General features: G+C 43.2%; 1 protein-coding gene across 3 annotated transcripts in view; it reads left to right on the top strand.

The window, feature by feature from the left end:
* The window catches only part of LOC117361380, a 138,110-nt gene that overhangs the window by 24,128 nt on the left and 93,108 nt on the right, over positions 1–20,874 (top strand). For all 3 annotated transcript variants that reach the window (XM_033946624.1, XM_033946622.1, XM_033946623.1), the window contains one exon: positions 5,253–5,379. In XM_033946624.1, coding sequence (XP_033802515.1) covers positions 5,346–5,379 — 34 coding nt within the window. In that variant the 5' untranslated portion in view covers positions 5,253–5,345. The remainder of the gene's footprint in view (positions 1–5,252; positions 5,380–20,874) is intronic.

The following is a 20,874-nucleotide window of genomic DNA, read 5'->3' as shown; positions in this document are numbered from 1 at the left end:
AAGACTGGACATTTTACCACTGCCAACTTTGGGTGTCATAACCATATGCCATATGTCCAAATTAAATTTAGACGGTTCTTTTGATTATGCCCCTCCACGTGTGTACTGGATTTCAAAAAGCTACATGTATACAAGAAGAGCCAATTAAGAACTCGCACTATTAAATGTAGCTCTGTATAATATTAAAGAACAGAAACTTAGAGCATTTGAGAAGAACTAGAATTTTATTTTTACAGAGCAAATTTGTTTATAAGATTTATTTATTTAAAACATTTATATCCCGCATATCACTATGTTAAGTTGGTCCAATTAAAAAAGTATTTTATTCCTTTGTTTTTGTTTAATTTCTACATATTATCTTCATTTTTGGAAGAATCGGGGTCAGGCAGGGGCCACTAGTCAGGAGTCTGTGATGGCCCTGGATTAAGGGGAGGATCCAATAGTGTGCCACCTTTTTAAGCCAACGGCTTTGCTGGAGGTCATCACAGAATCCTTGTGGGTATTGAAGCTTGAACCTCTGCAGACTCCGCTGCTCAGCGCTGGTGTCATGCGCAGCTCTAAACTTCAGACCACCTTGTTTCCTTTGCATTCAGGCATTACAGTGATGTTAATGGAGCATCGAGAAACTTTAGGAGGTCTCTTGTGGGTTGCCAGGACTATGGCAAAGTTGTATTTGCTGGCTCCTGATTTCAAAAAGCTGTTTTCTTGCCTAAAGTGGATTTGTTGGTAGTGCAGTTTACCAAACGTACTTTACCTAGTGAAGCTCAACCATTGGAGTCACACACCACAGCAGCTTCCAAGAAGTTACAATGACGCCAGGCCAGTAGCAGAACTCCCACAGATAGAAGAGAGGTTGTCTGCTTACTGGGAGACCTGGGCGAGAATTTGCTCGGACCACTGCGTGCTGGACATCATTCGAAAGGGTGACAAGTTAGAATTCTATTGTCTGCTGGATTTATTTGTGGACTTCCCAGCTGGACAGCCATAGAAAGCAATCAGGGTACAAACAACTGTCCGTGCATATCAGCCTCTTGCCTCCCAGCACATATATCCCCCTTGGATTTCTACTCCCCAAATGTATTACTCTACACTTTGCATTCAATTTTAGTTTCTCAAGTAATGAGGAATAAATATATAAAATACCTGTCATATATATATATATATATATATATATAATACATCCACTAAGCAAATCAAAGTTCAAATATGTAAAAAGGAATTAATTGTATAGAAGTCTCAGTACCACAACCATAAAATTGTCCAAGTGAAGTGAGCAAAACAGGTTGTTCTATAAGACCTGCCACCACCAAGTCTATTACTTGTAGCAATTCTAGTGACATCCCTTACTTGCCACAGGGGAATTATCTGGGTAAACCGGGATCAAAGGGGTTTCCCCGATGAGTAGAATAACAGGGCTGCCTCTCCTAGGTCCATTTCCTATAGCCTGGATCGTTGGCAAGCAAGCCCAACACAGGACAAAGGGAAAATACACACAAACAGGCAGGGAAGCCATTTTGTCCCTGTTAAGAAAAAACAGGGTTTGTTTTTTTTCCTGACTGCAATCTACAGTTCCGCCAAAGGGGGAGGCAGAAAGAGTACCTGCCCCTTCCTATTCCTCACAGGTGTAGGCAGGACTCTGTCCTATTTAAACCTGACCCTGAGAGCAGAAAGGAGGCCACCAGCAAGGAGAACAGTGCAGGAACCAGCAACCGAGAAGAAGCAGCACCTTTGTTATTGCACAAGAGGAGCAGAGCAGGACCTAGAGAACTCCCTCTCAGTAACCACCAGCCCGCAAGAAGCCAGGATGTGGAGATGTTAGAGGTACCTGAAACCGGGAACCTGTCTGACCCAGAGCTGCCTAAATATCAGGAGCTGATGGAGGTGGGTGACACATTCTCCTTAGAAGAAGGGCTGGGTGAGGCCATGGAGCTGGCGTAAACCTCTCAATCGGAGCTGAAGATAGTTCTGCTGCTGGGTGCATTGTGGTCTGATACTGCTCTTCCCAAATAGCCAGGCTGAATAGGAGTCTCAGAGAAAGGCCAGGCACAGGTGAGCTACAACCCTGTAGCACCATTGGGAAACTGAACTGAATGTTTGGAGACGTGGTAGCTTATTTTTGGACTGTTAGAAACTTCTGGGAGTTATGCCAGGAAGTACACTTTAGCCCTGGTAAAGGACTGTGGAAATTAAATGTGGAGACTACTGGACCAGTGCCACAAGCGAAATCTTTAATATTGTGTTTTGCCTTTGAATGTTTTTTTTCCTCCTCTTACTCTGCATTAAAGAGAAACTACCAAGTAAAACCTTTTTCCTTTCAAAGGTGCATAAAATTATCTTACTTACCTGGTGTAATGAAAATATTGACTAAAGTCTTAATAACCGGACTTAGCACTTAAGTAACTATTGTTTTTTCTTTGCCTTTTACTTTGAGAGGAAAAAACAAACCTGAAAGACCTCACAAACCAGAAACTGGGCGTGGCTCAACAGTCAACTGCCAGTACTATGGCGGCCATCTTGAAACCTGATAAAGCCTGAGTAATATCTCACTAGTGAAGAATGGACCAACATCAGTTTTTCCGTTTATATTGTTTATGGGTTTTGCTCAATATGATTTACCTTGTGCAATTACTCTGAGTGCAAAAGACTTTTATAATAAACTTGATTTTTACTTTTTAACCAAACTACTTTTGGTATTTTTGTATCAGTGTGCCTTGGTGTGTCTGGGTTGTCTGTAAGGAGGAGTGCTCTTGGGTTCAAACCAGCACCCCTTGTAGGGCTTCTGCCTCATTGCAGAAGAGTGCTTTGTTCCTTATTGCCACCTGGTGGAGGGCCGCTGTAGAGCTAGTGCGGACTCTGGCCAGTGACATAGTGCAAGATCTTATAACTTTAAATCCAGTTACCAATAAAACAAACTTATCTGGATGTTTTGGCGGAATCTTCTTAATTGGTCCAAAATAGAACAGCCACAGTGACAGTGAACTTAAATAGAACAAAAATATAATCCTGAAGCTTTGGAGGGAGACTTGTTTATTGCAGCTTCGGGATTGTATTTTTGTTCTATTTAAGTTCACTGTCACTGTGGCTGTTCTATTTTGGACCAATTAAGAAGATTCTGCCAAAACATCCAGATAAGTTTGTTTTATTGGTAACTGGATTTAAAGTTATAAGATCTTGCACTAATAGAATTGGTGGCGGCAGGACAAGCAATTGCAATGATGGCCCTATAGAACAATCTGTTTTGTTCACTCCACTTGGACAATTTTATGGTTGTGGTACTGGCACTGCTATACACTATTAATTCCTTTTTTACATATTCAAACTGTGATTTGCTTAGTGGTTGTATTAAATTTTAGTTGCCAGATATTGGATCATTCTTTCAACTTTTGCAGATCCTTTTTCATGTTTTCCACTCCTCTCCGATGTGTCTACTCTGTTAACAAATCTTGGTATCTTATAATGGTTAAGACAACTACACATGTTCTAGATCTTTGTCCTTCAGAGTTTGAGTGTTGGACCAGAATCATAGTACTGTCAGCCAATTAGATTTTAATTATTCTCTGATATATTGAAATTTTAATACAGTTTCAGATTTATTTTATAGGGAGAAACTCGTGGCAAGGGCTGTTTATATCCAACTTATCGGCTAAAGAGGCTATATTACAGTAATCAAGTTGGGTGATCAGGAGTGAGAGAATAAGTAAATGAAAGGTGTCCTAATCAAATTAGTGCCTTCCTTGAATGTAGCTGATGGAGAATATAAAACCCCGTTGTACATAGATTAGAAATCTGAGGGGCAACGGTAAGATAGGAGTCGAGAGTAATTCCCAGATATCGAAAAGTGTTAATGGGTTCAATACATGTGTTAAATAGGTTCAAGTTTACATTGGGAGTAGGAAGGCTCCCCCCCCTGTTTAATACTAACTTGTGGGTGGAGAGCCATCAATCAGAGATAGCATCCAAGCAGTCTTGGAGTGGGCCAAGAAATGGGGAAAAAAGTTCATGAGAAATAGAAGGATGTCATCAGCATGAAAGTGAAAAGAAACTCCAGTGGTTTGAATAAATGTAGCAAGGGGGCTAAGAATAAGATTGAAGAGAAGTGGAGACAAGACAGAGCCCTAGGAGACTCCAAGGCAATGGGCAGGATGAAGAGGTAGAATGGGTAGTAGAGACCTTGAAGGACAGATCTGAAAGAAAAGAAGAAAACCATTATCTATACTTTATCCAGATGATTATCTTTCAGTAAACGGTAGGTAATTTCAACTCCTTCTTTCATCAACATTTATATCTCGTCTAAGTCACCATAGAGGACTTGGTCTCATGGTTTCTAGCATGCATTTTTTCACATCACTACATCTAATGACACATTCTTACATATGTACTTCATTTGCTTTATCCCACTCCATTTACTTGGCACTATACTCATCTTCTCATACATTATTCGCACTTGTAATTTACAAATATTTTCACAGGACCTCTGATGAAGGCAAACACATTTGCCGAAACATAGACCATATAGGGTCCCCTGCTTTAGCTTAACCATCGAAGTCCATCATACTGCTACATCATTTGCCATTAGATTCACTACATTTGGATTTATACTCCACCATCATCATTGATACAGCATTTGGAACGCTATGTTTCATGTTTTAGCGCCAATGCTTTCCTTTATTGTGAACACTTTTTTATTTTAGATTTTCTGTTATTTTTAATATATATTTTTGCTAATAAACCTGGGACTTGCTGGTACAGCTACTCCACTTCTCCAGTTTTTTGAGCTACACCTGTTAAAAATGCCATTTTGTGTGGATGGCTTCATGAAGATGTTTAATAATTCCCAATAAATAATTTAGACAGTTTTTCTTTCTGTGCCTTAATGCATTGTATTTTTAAAACTCTCTTCTAAATATAATTCTTGATTTCAGTTCCCCTACTGCATCTTGCATTCACATATGCTTCTTCTAGCTCTGTGCAAAATGATAGCATCATCTGTAATTCAGTAAGTGGAATTTGATGCTTTTTAGAAACTTGAGTGGCTGCCTTTTTTTTCTTTGTTTTGCTGAGTTTTTGTTGTTGTTAGAGAGCATATCTAAGAAACTTCAAAGAGTCATGTTACTTACAAGATTGGTAATTTAAGATAGCAGTCTTTTTAATGTACTTTCCTTTCCCTTAAATGTCTCAGGATTATCTGTACTTTCTACATGCTTCAAGGATAGCAGAACATGTGGTAATGAAGTTATTTATTTGTGTTTCAGGCATCTGTTATATTCAACAAAGTCGCCATCTATTTCTCTGAAGAGGAGTGGCAGCTTTTAGAAGAATGGCAGAAGGAGCTGTACAAAAATGTGATGAAGGAGATCCATGGAACCCTGATCTCACTTGGTTAGAATCTTCTTAATTTTTAGCAGAGCTCTATACATACACTTCATGCAGATACCCAGGTACTTCTGTAATTCCTTAACCTGCTAGACCAGTATGGACCAAAGGGCAGATAGCGGCAGAGAAGTTGAAATTACAGTGATGTCCTTGTTATAAGGAATGGTACAGTCTGGAACATACCAGTATTTTTCTGCCTCTAGCAGAGAGTACAGGTTGAACTGGTGGAGTGGGAGGTGCCAGATCTTGTTCTATAGGCAAGTTGTATCCTCCCCCCCCCCCTAGGAATGCTGGCTCTTTAGGTTGCCTAAAGTTTGTTCTGTTAACACAAAGCATACGAGTCCTGACAGTTGGTGAATATCCCATACAAGTTGATTGCAGGAAGATTCAATTTACATTCTTCAGCCCCGCCTCCTCCAGTGCTGTGGAGCCCCCTTCAGCTGTTTTGTTTTGTTTTTTTTGCAAGCGAGTTGAGAAGGGTGTTTCTGATCTGCTCTGATCATTTATTATTTTTCAAGTGTCTTGTCTTTTTGTGCTGGAGAGGATCCCTGGTGACCCTGGGGGCTTCTCTGCCTGGGAGAGGATGCAGACTGTCAGAATCTGCAGCTGGTATGGTAACCTTCAGGTTCTTCTCCAGCCAGCCTGCTTGAACCTTTTGAGCTCAGGTCCATTCCCTTTCAAGCTAGCTCATGTTCTGATTTATCAGGTGCTTGATTGCAGGCTGTTTGGCCCCAATTTTGCTCCAGCAGGGCTTAATAGTGCTGGCTGGGTAAATCCCTCCCCCTACTTGCGAGTAGATTTACGGAGGTTGAGATCTTGGTTGGATATTGGATTTAACTGGCAGCCTGAAGATTTCAGCATGTGGACCTGGATGGCTAAGTGAGATAGTGTCCTCTCCAATTTCCAGCTTGTATGTCAGCTGCAACAGGCTTTCCCAGCACAGATAGCGAGTACTGCCTATACAAGTCTATGGGAAAATCAGGGGGGAGTCTAAATTTGGTGGTTTTAAAGGTTTTCTAGGGCTATATGTAGGGTCCCCTACCTCTAAAATTCCCAGAATTTTTTTGACCTTTGGGTGGGTTTTTTTAAGGGCGATTTTTGCTGCAACCACATTTTATCGTTGGCCATCTTGGATTTTCCTGATGCAAAGCCTCCATGAGATACCCTTATATCATGCCAGATTTGTGCTGGCTGACTGAACAGCAGCTGTGTGCTGCAGGGCACATGGGGGAGGGGTGGGACCTGCAGGCTTAGCCCCCATCTAGCACCAGTAAGGCTGGTGATCAAAGGCCCCTTCTTTGGGAAAAAGAAGCCCCCTGGTGCCTTGGGAAGGAGCAAGGGCGAAGTGCAGGTATGTGGACATTACGGAGCCCAGACAAAGGCAGAATGAGTCCTGGATGAGTTCCTCAGGAGTCCTTAATCAGGAATTTACCCTAGACTTTGTAAGCTTGTTATGGAAACCCTATTTAAACTGTTGAGAGGGGTCTCCTTCCTTGGCTGAGGGGATGCTGGGGGCTGCGCAAGGGGATGTGATTTCTCCCAGTGCGCTTTTGACAGCAGAAATGGTTGAACAAGTGCCAGAGAATCAGTCTGATAATAACTGGGAAGATTGGAAGTCAGATTCCATGCCATTATTATCTCATAGTGAAACTTCTCTCTTAGGGAATTCTGAGTCCCAGGCAGAGGCTGGATTCCAAAAGCTGGTAGTTACTCTTGAGCAAGGGGAAGACCTGTAGTGCGCCACCTCTTCAAAGCGTTGTCGTTACTAGAGCTTATTCCAAAAGCATTAAGGGAACTGAATCTGGAACCACTTCAAGCAGTAGCAGCACATTGTTCGATTATGAATGTTTCACAAGCACAGACTTCGTATTTTCTGTTGTATCCAGATTTTATTCCTTTATTACAGAGCATTGGGAGGTCCCAGAGGGCTTCTTAAAAGTAGCTAAGGCAATGACCCGTCTATATCCAATGGCTCCTGAGTTTCAGCAGTTATTTCTCCATCCTAAGGTGGACTCACTGGTTACTAAGTGTTCTTTCCTCCCTAGTGAGGGGGGTTATATTGAAGGACACACAGGCCTGCACAGTGGATGTAGTCCTTAAGCATCAGTTTGAAGCCCTTGCATTGGGGCTTTAGGCAGCCTCACAGGCTTCTTTCGTGAAGTGAGCTTGTCACACCAGAGTCAGTCGGCTTACCAGTATGAACGATGAAATGTGCCCTGAGCTGGTTATGTGACGGACTCCCTGTAAGACATCATTCAAGTCTTGAACAATGTCTCGGCTTATAAGAATATATAAGAAGTCATACCAAGTCAGACCAATGGTCCTTCTAGCAGCCCAGTATCCTGTTTGCAACAGTAGCCAATCCAGGTCACAATAACTAATTTAATTTAATTTAAGCCTTAAGTTTATATACCCTGGCAAAAACAATAGCAACATTCCATGCCACCGATCCCAGGGCAAATATTGGGTTCCCTCATGTCTGTCTCAATAGCAGACTATGGACTTTTCCTCCAGGAACTTTTCCAAACCTTTTTTTATGTTCAAATATTTTTATTATGATATGGTTAACAGTGAATCAATCAAATACAAGTAGCATAGGTTTTTACCAAAACAGAACTGCAAGCAGACCCTCCCCCCACCCTCAAACCCTTCCCACCCCAGGAGTCCAGTGCCACAACAAAAACTGAGAGTAAGAGTCAAACTTAGAGATTCAATAATCTGCTGCGGGCATGCGGAGTGAGATCCTGCCAGAAACATTCCCAGGTCTGACTGAATCTCCGACCCAGGCCACTATCCAGGTCTCCCACCAGTCTCCGTTCCAACGTAGCATGGATTATCATCAGGGATCGCCACTGTGCATAAGAGGGGGATCACGGGACAGCCAGTAAGTATTGCTTTCTTACCCATCAAAAGCGCTCTGGTTACGAAAGCTGACATTCCCTTAGGTTTGGGTGTGGCTATGAATAGTGCTCTCGGCTGTGGGAGCCATCGCCTCCCCCAAAGCACCGTAATGTAATGTCCTAAGTGTCTCCAAAATTGTAAAATTTTGGGGCAGGTCCAGAACAAATGTCCTAAAGAAGCATGAGCCTGGTCACATTTCGGGCAAGAATGAGACGCAGTAATCCCCATCCGAGTTGCGCGTTCCGGCGGGATATAGAGTCTCAAGACTATCTTCAATTGCATTTCCCAATGAGTAATGTTAGGAGATACCTGCTGAATATGCTTCAATACCCGTCTCAGCTGCTGGTCCGTTAAGTGCAGTGCAAGTCCTCTGCCCATGCTGTCGCCAAGATGTTCAAATTTGGGCCAGGTTGACAATCCCGGACCCCCACTATGTGAAAACGAAGAGGAATCCTCTGTTGTGCAGAAAGACTGAAGAGTTCCGAGAGGGCATCCCGGGCATCTTCAGTAAGGTGTTCCCCTGGTAGAGATTGAGTGTAGGCAAAAAAGTGAGTTGGCTGTAAATCAAAAGTCTGATGTAATTCCGCAAAGGTGGCTATTCTCCCCTCCTCCAAAAACAGGTGAAAAAGGTATTGTAATCCCCGCATACTCCACCTCTGGAAGGATGTATTTTGCAATCCAGGCTGAAAGGCTCCATTGCCCTAGATGGGTAAATATAAGGAAACCCCAGAGGACAACTTAGCAGTTTTACATACCCACTTCCAGGTTTGCCAAGCCGGCGCAAATATCGGGTAGTGTGACACCAAAGGACGTATCTGTGGGTCCGTCACATGCAAGAAATAACTGACATGGAACGGAGCCAACAAAGAACTCCAGTGGAGTAGCAGTAAAATCAGATGTCCCTCTAAACCAATCATTAATATGTCTCATCTGGCATGCCATAGCGTATCAACGGACATTTAATAGACCATAACCCCCTCTTTCCCTCGGCAAGCACATCCTAAGAAATTGCATACGGGGCCACTTACCACCTCAGAGGAAACATTGTAAACCTTTGGTTAAACGTGCATTATGAGTAAAAGAGAGGAGCAATGGTAGCATCTGAAAACGAAATAACCATTTGGGAAAGAGTACCATATTGAAAAGGACTACCCGCCCCGCTACTGAGAGGGGGAATGTGGACCAGTTTTGTAAGTGTTGTAAGGTGTCTCGCATCAGTGGTGTAATATTACTGTCATAAAGAGTCTTGAGGTCTCTGGGAATCCAAATTCCCGAATATCGAATCGATGTCGCCGCCCATGTAAAGGGAAACTCTCCCACCCATGTCTGCTGTAGAGCCGCCGGACTAGCTAGAGCTATAGATTTCTGATAATTCAAAGTAAAGCCCGAGTAAAATTTAAATTCCTGTAGCGCCTGCAAGAGATGAGTAATAGAATGATTAGGGTTGGTTAGGGTAAATAATAAATCGTTTGCAAAAGCTAACACTTTTATAGTGCGGTCCCCAAAGTCCACTCCCACAATGTCAGGGTCCAGAGACACTATACGAAGAAATGGTTCCAAGTACAACAAAAAAAGGAGGGGAGATAAAGGACACCCCTGTCGGGTACCTCTTTCAATGAGAATAGGGTCTATAATAATCTCATTAACTAGCAATCTCGCCCTCAGAGTCGAGTACAACGTGTGTAACGCTCTAGCATACCAACCTGTCATTCCCATAAATTCCAACACCTCAAATAAATAAGTCCAATTGACTTGATCAAAAGCTTGGGTGGCGTCTAAACTAAGCAACAGCATCGGGGTATTTCGAGATTGCGTATGTGCCAATGATAATAGGAACTTGCGAACATTGTGCACCGCCTGTCTGCCTTTCACAAAACCCACCTGAGTCGGTGCGATAATATTTGGGAGAAGAGTAGCTAGTCTATCGACTAATATTTTAGAAAGAATTTTAATATCCACATTTAAAAGAGAAATGGGACGATAGGACTCGGGAGCAGTGCTTTCCTTTCCTGGTTTCAATATCAGTGTAATTAAGGCCTCATTCGCTTCTATGGGAAAGTGTTCTTCCTGTATGGCCTGAGAATAGTAGTCCCGTAAAAGGGGCCCAAGCTGAACTGATAAAAGTTTATAGAATTCTGCCATAAAGCCGCCCGGCTCTGGGGCAGAAAAATTCCTTTGGCGTTGAATCGCATTTTGCAATTTTTTAGGGGTAATAGGTGCATTTAGATATTCTACATCCGGGTCAGAGAGCGGCGATAAGCCGGAATCTGCTAGATAGTCCTTAATAAGGGGCATCGCTCCCGAGTCCTGGCGACCATATATCTTCTGAAAATGAGATTGAAAAGTCTGAGCAATGTGAGCAATAGAATGTTGTAAACGTCCCATATCATCTCTCAATCCCAACACAAATCGATGTCCCTGGGCCTGGGCAGTTAACCGTGCCAGCAACTTCCCTGCTCGATTGCCGTAGCGGTGGTAGCGATATTTTTGATATAAAAGCATTTTGACTGTACGCTCATGTAAATAGGAATTAAGGGTCGTTTCCACCGAAATTAAGCGTTCCCTAGTAGTTTGTGTCGGGTTTTGTGTATAAAGGCGTTTGGCTATAGCTAATTCCTTTTCCAAATTGAGGATACCCCGAGATAAACGACGGTTTCGAGCCACAACATAAGCTATACAATCTCCTCTGAGCACCACCTTAGCAGTGCTCCAAAACAGCATCGGATTATTGCAGTGCTGACCATTAAATTCAAGGAATTCTTCCCACTTAGATGTTAAATAAGTTTTGAAATCATCATCAGAAAATAAATAACTAGGAAATCGCCAGCGTACTGGGCCCCGCATACTAAATCCCACATTCACATCAATCCAAATCAACGCGTGATCAGAGATTACAGCCGGGCCTATCATCGCTGCATCAAGTTTCAAGTTTCAACATTCAGAAAGGCCCTACTCGTAGTAAGGATATAGTCTATTCTAGATTGGGTACTGTGTGCCCTGGAGCGATGAGTATAATCCCTTTCAGTGGTGTGTAAAAGTCTCCAGGGATCCATTAAATCTAGGGTGGCACAGAGATAAGGAATACCTCTAGTGTGGGACACGCTTGTGCTCTGTCCCGGCGTAGAGCGATCACGGTTCGGGTCTAAGACTTGATTGAAATCTCCGGCTACATAGACCGGTTCGGCTACATGCTCTAACAACAATGCTGTAATACCTTCAAAGAAAGAATGATCATAGGTGTTAGGAGCATACACATTCAAAAGATAAAAGGAATATGTTCCTATTGTCAAATATAACAGTACATATCTGCCCTGAAGATCAGTTTCAATCACTCTGGCAGTATAGGGTAGAGTCTTACGAATTAATATCGCTACTCCTGCCCCCTTTTGAATGGAAGAAGCTGCATAAACTGCTGCCACCCATGACCTCCTCAATTTCTGATGTTCTATCTCCATCAGGCGGTTATCCTGCAAACAAGTGATATCTACGTTATGTCGTTTGAGCTGTGTTAAAATTTTGGTTCTTTTTATAGGGGATGTGATGCTAGATACATTCCATGACACAATTCGCAGATTATTAGCTATGACGTAAGGAAAGGGGAATACATGCAAAGAATTCACAGTGTGTATAAACAAGCCACCCCAGGCTCCCAGACTCAAGTACCTGCAATGCAATCGGCATGTCTGCTAACAAGAATAGCAGCTTCTGGACTCTCACTCTTCCGTATCCAAAAATGACTCGTATACCTCCACCATAGCAAAGGACTCCTCCCCAATCCACCCCAACCCATCCCACCACCCCCCCTCCTGTCTACCCCCACTCGCATAATTATGCAGTCACAACTAAAGGTCCGCCCCAATGTGGTCCTAGAGGTGTGAGAGATCCACTCCATGCCCCGAGTCACCCATAAACCAAGAGCATTATTCCCGTAGTAAGCCCAGCTTAAATAAAACGTATCGGAGATAGCAGATATAAAATGCACAATTCCTTTAACTGTGTTAACTTAGCATGCAATTCTAAACAAACCAAACCATAGCAACAAAGAATAGCATGAGTAAGTAAGAGTCCCGAGCCCCCAACATATGGGGGTCTAAGAGTCCCAGGAACCTCCAAACCAAAGGTTAGCAATCAGGAAATGGTGAGTGCTTACTCGTAGTGAGCACTCAGTCATGTAAGGTCCGCCTGAGAGAGCACATGGGTGTTCATAAAGATGGCTGCTTCCGCAGCCGTGTCAAATGCGTGCCATTTCTTGTTAATTTTGTTCCAATACCTTCTTTACTTATAAAGATAGTTTATTGTAATTTCTTATTAAGTTTTGTTTAATTGATGTGAACCGCCTAGAACTCCCTGGGTATGGCGGTATACAAAAATAAAGTTATTATTATTATTGTCCCTGATGATATATACGCAAGATGGCTGGGTATAAGAAGAGAAAACGTATTTTCTTTTCAGCTAAGGATGAACAAAGCGGATAAAATAGCTTCCATCGCTCGGTCAGAGCTGCTGAGTAATCTTGAAAAATGCGCACCTCAGAGTCTTCAAATGTTAAGTTCTCTCGTAGTTGTTTATATTTGCGTAATATTTCAACTTTATGGTTGTAATTTAAAAGTTTGGCTATAACCATTCTAGGTCTTGTTTCCCGGGCCTATTCCCTGCCCAGCCGATGCTCCCGTTCCAGACGTATAGGACCCAAGCTCTCTCGCAGGAAAAAGGTAGTTGTGAGCCATTCTTCCAGGACCGACAACAGCTTAGGTCCAGACACTGATTCTGGAATGCCTAAAAAGCGTAAATTGGACCTGCGTGATCTATTTTCCAGATCATCCAGTCTCTCTGCCTGCTTTTGAGCCAGGGCCTGTAGATCCTTCAATGTCATTTCATGGGCTCTCTGTATATCATCCAATCCTGAGACCCGGGTCTCCAAGGCCGTGGTTCTGCTAGTAGTCTCAGTTAGCATGTTTTCCAGCTTTAAAAGGTGTTCAAAGAGCTTATCAATACTGGGCTGCAGTGCCACCGTTACTGCCTGCGTCAATGCCGTTAGCGCCTCAGGCGCTATGTGATGTATAGCCGGCAAGGTGACTGGCGCCATTTTGTCCCCGCCGTGCTGCGGGCGTTTGCGATCTTTTTTGTGAGTGCGGGTGGACATCGGCGGCACGGGGGAGGACAGAAATTTGTCCATGCAGGAGGCTCACCAATCGCTGCAAAGTGCGATCCTCCGGTGCACCTCGGGCGGCAGGCAACGGGGCGATTCGGGACCCGGGGCCTGGGAGCTCAGGCAGCCGACGTTTGCCTCAGCTCAGTGCATCACGTGATCTACCCAAACCTTTTTTTAAACCCAGCTACACTAACCGCTGTTACCACATCCTCTGGCAATATGCTCCAGAGCTCAATTATTCTCTAGATGAAAAAATATTTCCTCCTATTTGTTTTAAAAGTATTTCTCTGTAACTTCATCGCAGAATGCTCTGGATTAAACAGGGGGTGGGAGATTTGGCTTCTAAGGCCATCTTAAGCAGACTTTCCTTTAAGGGACAGATGCTATTTGGAAAGGGCCTGGATGATCTAACTATCCCCACTATCTCCACTATCCCCTATCCTTTTCAACATCTATATGTCCTCCCTAAAACTCCTCCACCTATCCCCCCTTGAAACAATTTACACTTATGCAGACGACATCCTCGTCATCCTCGAGACCGATTCGAACCTCACCGACCTGTCCAAGAACATATCCTCTTGTATAATGAACCTACAATCCTGGGCCCACACTGTGCAAATGAAATTGAATGAGTCCAAAACAAGACTTCTTTGGCTCGGTCCAAAACTAGATCACCTACCCACCTCCATCCCACTACCCTCTGGCAGCTTGAGTTCTCGAGCAAGGTCTTGGGCATCATCATTAATTCCACATTGTCCTTCAATGACCACCTCCAAGCCTTGGTAAAAAAATGCTTTTTCAGCCTTCACATGCTGAGGGAAGTTAGATCCTGCTTCCATTAAAAACATTTTACCCTCCTTGTCCAATCCATCATCCTCTCCAGATTGGACTATTGCAACTCTATCTACTTAAGCCTACCTAAGAAAAACCTCCACAGACTCCAACGGATTCAGAATGCCACGGCCAAGCTCATCTTCGCTAAAAGTAAATTTGACCATGTCTCCCCGCTCCTGGCCAAGCTCCACTGGCTTCCGATAATCACCAGGGTCCACTATAAATGCGCCTGTTTAACTTTCAAAATCCTATATGGTATCCTCCCTCCCTTTATCCCTCTTTCTTGGAATTCCTCAAACCCTAATACCACCAGATCCTCCCACAAATTAAAACTATCCTTCCCCTCGCTAAAAGGCATTTCCCACACAGGAAAGCTAGGGACCTCCCTTCACTTCAAAATCACTGAGCTCTGTAACAACCTTACCTCCCCTCTTCGGAACTTGAGCTCTCGACAAGTTTTCCGCAAATATCTGAAAACCTGGCTTTTCTCAAAAAATGTAAGTCTCCCTCCAACTTAGGAATCAAGGAAACTCTTATATCTTGGCATCCCAAGTCCTCTAAATTTTCTTCACACTTCTACCTCTAACCCTCTGTTGTAGTTCCTTCCTATTTCTCCTACTGTAAACCGCGTCGAGCTCTACGAACGTGGAGATGATGCGGTATACAAACCTAAGGATTAGATTAGATTAGATTAGATCTAATGACCAGTGTGATTGATTGTCTGCCAAAGTTGCTTCTGGATAGTAGACCTTGGAATTCTAGAAGTTCCAATCAGAATAATTTTCGTTGCTCTAGACCAGGGGTACTCAAAAGGTCGATCGTGATCGACCAGTAGATCGCAAAGGCAACGCAAGGCTCCGTGATAGACTCGCGTTGCTTTTGCATTCTCTGTTTCCCCGACGCCACAACAAGCCAGTCGCGTGCAACTATTGTACAAGTGCCGGGCCCACAAGCCTTCCCCCTCCCCTCCCCCGACATTGAGGGTAAAGTCTTGTGGGCCCAGCGCTTATGCAGTCGCTGCACGCGCCTGGCTGGTCTGTAGCGGTGTTGTGGAACCAGGGAGAAATTGGCGGTGGTGGCTTGGAGGGGCAGGGGGAGAGAGGTTTTTTGGGTCCTTTCGGGATTGGAAACTTTGTCTGTGCTCTTCTCTGTGTCTCCATCTGGTTCTTCTTTTCCAGCCACTTCCTGGGATAGGGGAGGGAGGGGTTGAGGGGATGAGTGTGGAGTGAATGGAGGTACGATGCAATTCTTCTTTTCTTTGTCATAGTTTCTTTTCTTGTACTAGTTTCTATTAGGGTTTGGGAGGGGTGTTGGACCGGGCAGTCTTCTTTGCTTAGACTGTTACTTCTGATTTGCCTTATTTTGATTGTACTAATTCTGATGTTTGTTATTATTTCATTGCCCTGTTTTTTTTCGAGCTGTCTGTGTTGAAGCTCTAATAAAGATATTATTTTTAAAAAAAGGACACAGAAAGAAGAGGGGGCAGGGAGAGGGAAAAAAAGAAAGGGGAGGGGGGCAGGGATAGAGGAAGAAAGACAGAAAGAAAGGGGGCAGGGAGAGAGAGAAAGAAAGGGGCGAGCAGGGAGAGAGGAAGAAAAAGTTGGACTCATGGAGGGACAGAGAGAGATGTTGGTTGGGGAATGGAATGAGGTCTGGAGGAGAGGAAGCATGCAGGGGATGGAAAGAAGGGAAGAAATAGTGGATGCTCAGTCAGAAGGAAATGCAACCGGAGACTCATGAAATCACCAGACAATAAAGGTAAGAAAAATGATTGTATTTTCAATTTAGTGATCAAAATGTGTCCATTTTGAGAATTTATATCTGCTGTCTATATTTTGCACTACGGCCCCCTTTTACTGAACTGCGATAGCGTTTTTAATGCAGGGAGCCTATCACGGTTTAGTAAAAGGGGAGGGGGTATATTTGTCTATTTTTTATAGTTGTTACTGAGGTGACATTGCATATTTTAAAGTCATCTGTCTTGACCTCTGAAAAAACCTCCAAATATAAATGATAATTAACATTTTCTCTGCGTACAGTGTGCTTTGTGTTTTTTAAAATTTTATTGTTGGTAGATCATTTTAACTTGGTCATTTTGAAAGTAGCTCGCAAGCCAAAAATTTGTGGACACCTTTGCTCTAGACAATTCCACCAGTTCTCCTGAGGATCCTCCGCCCAGAGGGCATGTCCAGGGTTCTATCAGAGATTTGGCAACCCCAGGCATAGACAGTGCTTTAGACTGCGTTCCACCCCAACCTCCAAGAAGTCCCAATGATGCCAGGACAGTAGCCAGCCTTCCGTAGATAGGAGGCAGGCTATTAGAATTCTGGGAGCATGTGCGCAGATCAGTTCGGACTCATGGGTTCTGGACATCATTCGGGAAGGATATTGACTCGAATTAGACTACCTTTTTGAAGGATCGCTTTGTGGACTGGCAGGCCGGACTGCCAGAAAAGGCGACCAGAGTCCGAGCAACAGTCCGCAGGCTCTTAGCCATCCAAGACCACAGAATCAAGTTTGGGCAAATACTCCATATACTTCATAGTGCCCAAAAAAGACTCGGAAGACTGGAGGTTAGTCTTGGACCTGAAGTCAGTCAACAAGGCCTTGAAAGTACCGCAGTGCAGTCAGACATTGGAAACAGTGCAGTCATTGGAGACAGTGCAATCAGTCATTGTGACAGTCTCGCCAGAAGAATTTCTGGCCTCCTTGGATTTGAAAGAGCACAGAAGATTCTTAAGATTCCACGTTCTGGGGAGACATTTCTAGTTCTCTATCCTGCCCTTCGGGCTGGCAACAGCACCTCGTACCTTCACCAAGGATATGGTGGTGGCGGCAGCCCATCTCAGAAAGAAGAGAATTCAGATGCACCCCCCTGCTTGGCTGATTGTCTGAGCAGGGCCATATCCAAAGAGGAAGGTGAACGGGCTGTGACTTTAATATTTTATCTGCTAAAGTATCTGGGTTGGATTGTCAGCTTCTGCAAGAGTCACTTGGAGCCAGATCAGAAATTGGAGTACCTGGCAGTATACTTCAGCATGGCAGAGTGTTGTGTTTTTTCCAGAACCACGTGAACGAAAGTTGACAAAGCAGATTGTAGATTTCCTGGCAATGCCTGCTCTTACAGCGTGGCACTACCTACAGATTCTGGGCTCCATGAAAGTGACCATAGAGGTGGTTCTGTAGGTCTCATCAGAAGAATTCACTCCAGAAACCTATGGCATATTCTTTAGAAGCTCAATGGAGCTTGAGTTGGTGACTGAGGCCAGAGTCCCTGGAAAAAAGAAGTTTCACTCTGGATCTCCTCGGGTTCTTCTGACAATCAATGCCAATCTCTATAGCTGGGGGAAGGGCATTGCCTAGGATTCCCAGTCAAAGGCCATTGGACCCCGTCACAGAGAAGTGGTCCATAAACTGGAGTAGAAGTCCCTGCTGGGCAAAACGGTCTGTGTGTTATCAAACAATGCCACGGCTATGGTTTATGTCAATTGACCAGGAGGCACTAAGGGTGCTTCTTTGAATCGAGAGACCCAGCCACTGTTTCAGTGGGCGGATCTCCCATCTACATGTGATATCAGTGGCACATGTAGCGGGTATAGACAATGTACAAGCTGACTATCTCAGCAGGAAGACTTTACACTCAGGGAAGTGGTCACTGTCAAAGGGTGTTCGACTGCATAGTGAGACACTGGAGGCACCTAGTAATCGGAGGACAACAAAGTGAATCAGTTTTTCAGCAGAAGAGTTGAAATAAGGGAAGGCCTAGACACCCTGGCCAACTTAGGACCTCCTGTACGTGTTTCCCTTGTGGCCTATTGGATAGCGAGCCATCAAGGGCAGGTAATCTTGGTGGCTCTGGATTGGTCATGACGACCATGGTATGGGGGATCTGGTGTACCTGCAAAAGGACAAATGTCTCAGGCTATCAATGCACATGGATCTCCTGTCTCATGGTCCAATTCCCCTAGAGAATCTGGAATGCTTTGGTCTTAAGGCATGAACACAAGGCCTTAGTGCAGAAAGGATATTCAGAAGTGGTTATCGCTACCCTCATATGAGCAAAGAGACCATCAACCATCACAGCATATGCTAAGGTGTGGAGATTTTCAACAGTGATGCACAAAGCATCAGGTAGATTCCAAGCACATGCCAATGTCTGTACTTTTGGCCTTTCTACAGGCCAGTCTGGAAAAGTGTTTGGCAGTAGGGTCCCTTAAAGTGCAGGTGGCGGGTCTCTTGTGCTTTAGAATCTATCTAGAAAGGGGATCCTTAGCTTTGCATCCGGATATAGGCAGATTTGAGACCCCAAATAAGGCAACCGTTTCCCTTGTGGAATTTGAACATTGTGCTGAAGAGCCTCAGCAAGGTGCCATTCAAACCCTTGTGGGAGACATCTCTTCTCAATTTAACAGTGAAGACAGTATTTGGGTTGGCCATCGTCTCCATGAGAAGTATCTTGGAGATATAGATGTTGTCTTGCAGAAATCTTTTTCTTAGAATTACGGCAGTGGGAGTAGTGCTTCAAAGTGTGCACTCATTTTTACCGAAGGTGGTCTTGGCATTTCATATTAATCAAGGGGTCAGGTTGTACGCTTTTCAGTACTAGGGTTACATTACAGTACATTACATTAATGATTTCTATTCCGCCATTACCTTGCGGTTTAAGGCGGATTACATAGGAAGTCCCTGAAGAAGAATGAAGTGTTGATAGTATTGGATGTGAGGAGATCTCTTCGTCGATACCTAGAAGCAACAAATGATTTTTGCTTTTCAGATAATCTTTTTGTTTTAACAAATATAACTCGGTGAGACATGCCAACATCAAAGGTGATAATTGCCAGATGGCTTTGTATGGCTATATCTTCAATTTGGCTGTGGGAAACGGTCTCCAATATCTGTGAGAGCACTCTCTACCAGAAGCATAGCGTCTTTGTGGGCAGAGATGCAGGCAATTTCTCCTGAAGATATTTGTAGGTCAGCTACGTGGTTCACTCTACACACATTTACAAAATTTTATAGAGTGAATGTAGCAGCGAGAGAGGATACATAATTTGGGTCCTCTATTAAGGGCGGGCTCATCTGTTCTATCCTAGAATCAGGAGACTGCTTTAGTACGCCACCAACTGTCAGGACTCATATACTTTGTATAACAGAAGGGAAGATTAGCTATTTACCTTGATAATCTTCTTTCTTATAACACTCCATGCGAATCCGGCCACCCACCCTATCAATCTGGGATTCACCTATATTACATTACATTACATTCGGGATTTCTATTCCGCCATTACCTTGCGGTTCAAGGCGGATTACAAAAGGTTAGTTTAAAAAAGACAGAGTTACAATGATTAGCTAGAGAGGTAAGTTGTAGGTCTTATAAACATTTAGCAGGTTGTTGAGGGTGAGGTGGTTTGTCAAAGAGTTAATAGGTGGTCATAGTGGAAGTTCTTTTGTTATTATTAGTGCAGTAGTGGGTAGATCAAATGTCAGTTTTAGAGTTACTAAACGGTCGTGATGTTATTGCTGTTTCAGGAATTTCTTGAAAAGTTTGGTTTTTATTTCTTTTCTGAACGTCCTATAGTCTGGGGTGGTCATCAAGAGGTTGGAGATCTGGTTGTCCAGTCTTGCGGCTTGGGTGGCTAGGAGGCCGTCGTGTAGTTTTGTTCTTTTTACTTCCTTGATTGGGGGGGGTATGAATGGGGCGTGTCAAAGATTTTGTTTTATTTTATTTATAGACTCCTGAGGCAGGCCATAGTGGTCAAAACACATACATGTTGAGTCTTGATCAAAATAAAGAAACTGAGCATCACAGATCACCTTTTCTGTCTTTCTTGTGTATATACAGTATAGGTCAGGGATGTCAAAGTCCCTCCTCGAGGGCCACAATCCAGTCGGGTTTTCAGGATTTTCCCCAATGAATATGCATGAGATCTATTAGCATACAATGAAAGCAGTGCATGCAAATAGATCTCGTGCATATTCATTGGGGAAATCCTGAAAACCCGACTGGATTGCGGCCCTCGAGGAGGGACTTTGACACCCCTGACCTATACTGTATATACACAAGAAAGACAGAAAAGGTGATCTGTGATGCTCAGTTTCTTTATTTTGATCAAGACTCAACATGTATGTGTTTTGACCACTATGGCCTGCCTCAGGAGTCTATAAATAAAATAAAACAAAATCTTTGACAAAAAAACTAAATAGAAACAACCCACAAATTTTAAAACAACATACAAATTAAATTAGCAAATAAGTTGAATATAATATAAATAAATATTTATATTAAAAATAAAAATAAGTTAATACTTTTAAACATATCTAAAATCAAAATGCAATACTGTTCTATATATGCAAAAAAGAGCCCTTGCTTGGTATTTGTATAACATATATATGTATAAAAACATAATTCTGAAATAATGGTTATATAGTAAACAGTGTACTGAAAATGCAGTTTTCAAACGTATCTGGGCATTGTTAGTTGTGTGTATGTTGTACAATAGTATTTGTATGAATTTAAAACATCTTTATAAAGAAATGTACAGTATATCACATATACTTTAAGGCTGCAAAAGAATGCATTCAAAGACCAATCAAGATGTAGAAACCTAATATTG

The sequence above is a fragment of the Geotrypetes seraphini genome, chromosome 5 (assembly GCF_902459505.1).
Source record: "Geotrypetes seraphini chromosome 5, aGeoSer1.1, whole genome shotgun sequence".
NCBI lineage: Eukaryota > Metazoa > Chordata > Amphibia > Gymnophiona > Dermophiidae > Geotrypetes > Geotrypetes seraphini.
The sequence above is the reverse complement of the archived record's forward strand: the minus strand, read 5'-3'. Positions and strand labels throughout refer to the sequence as shown.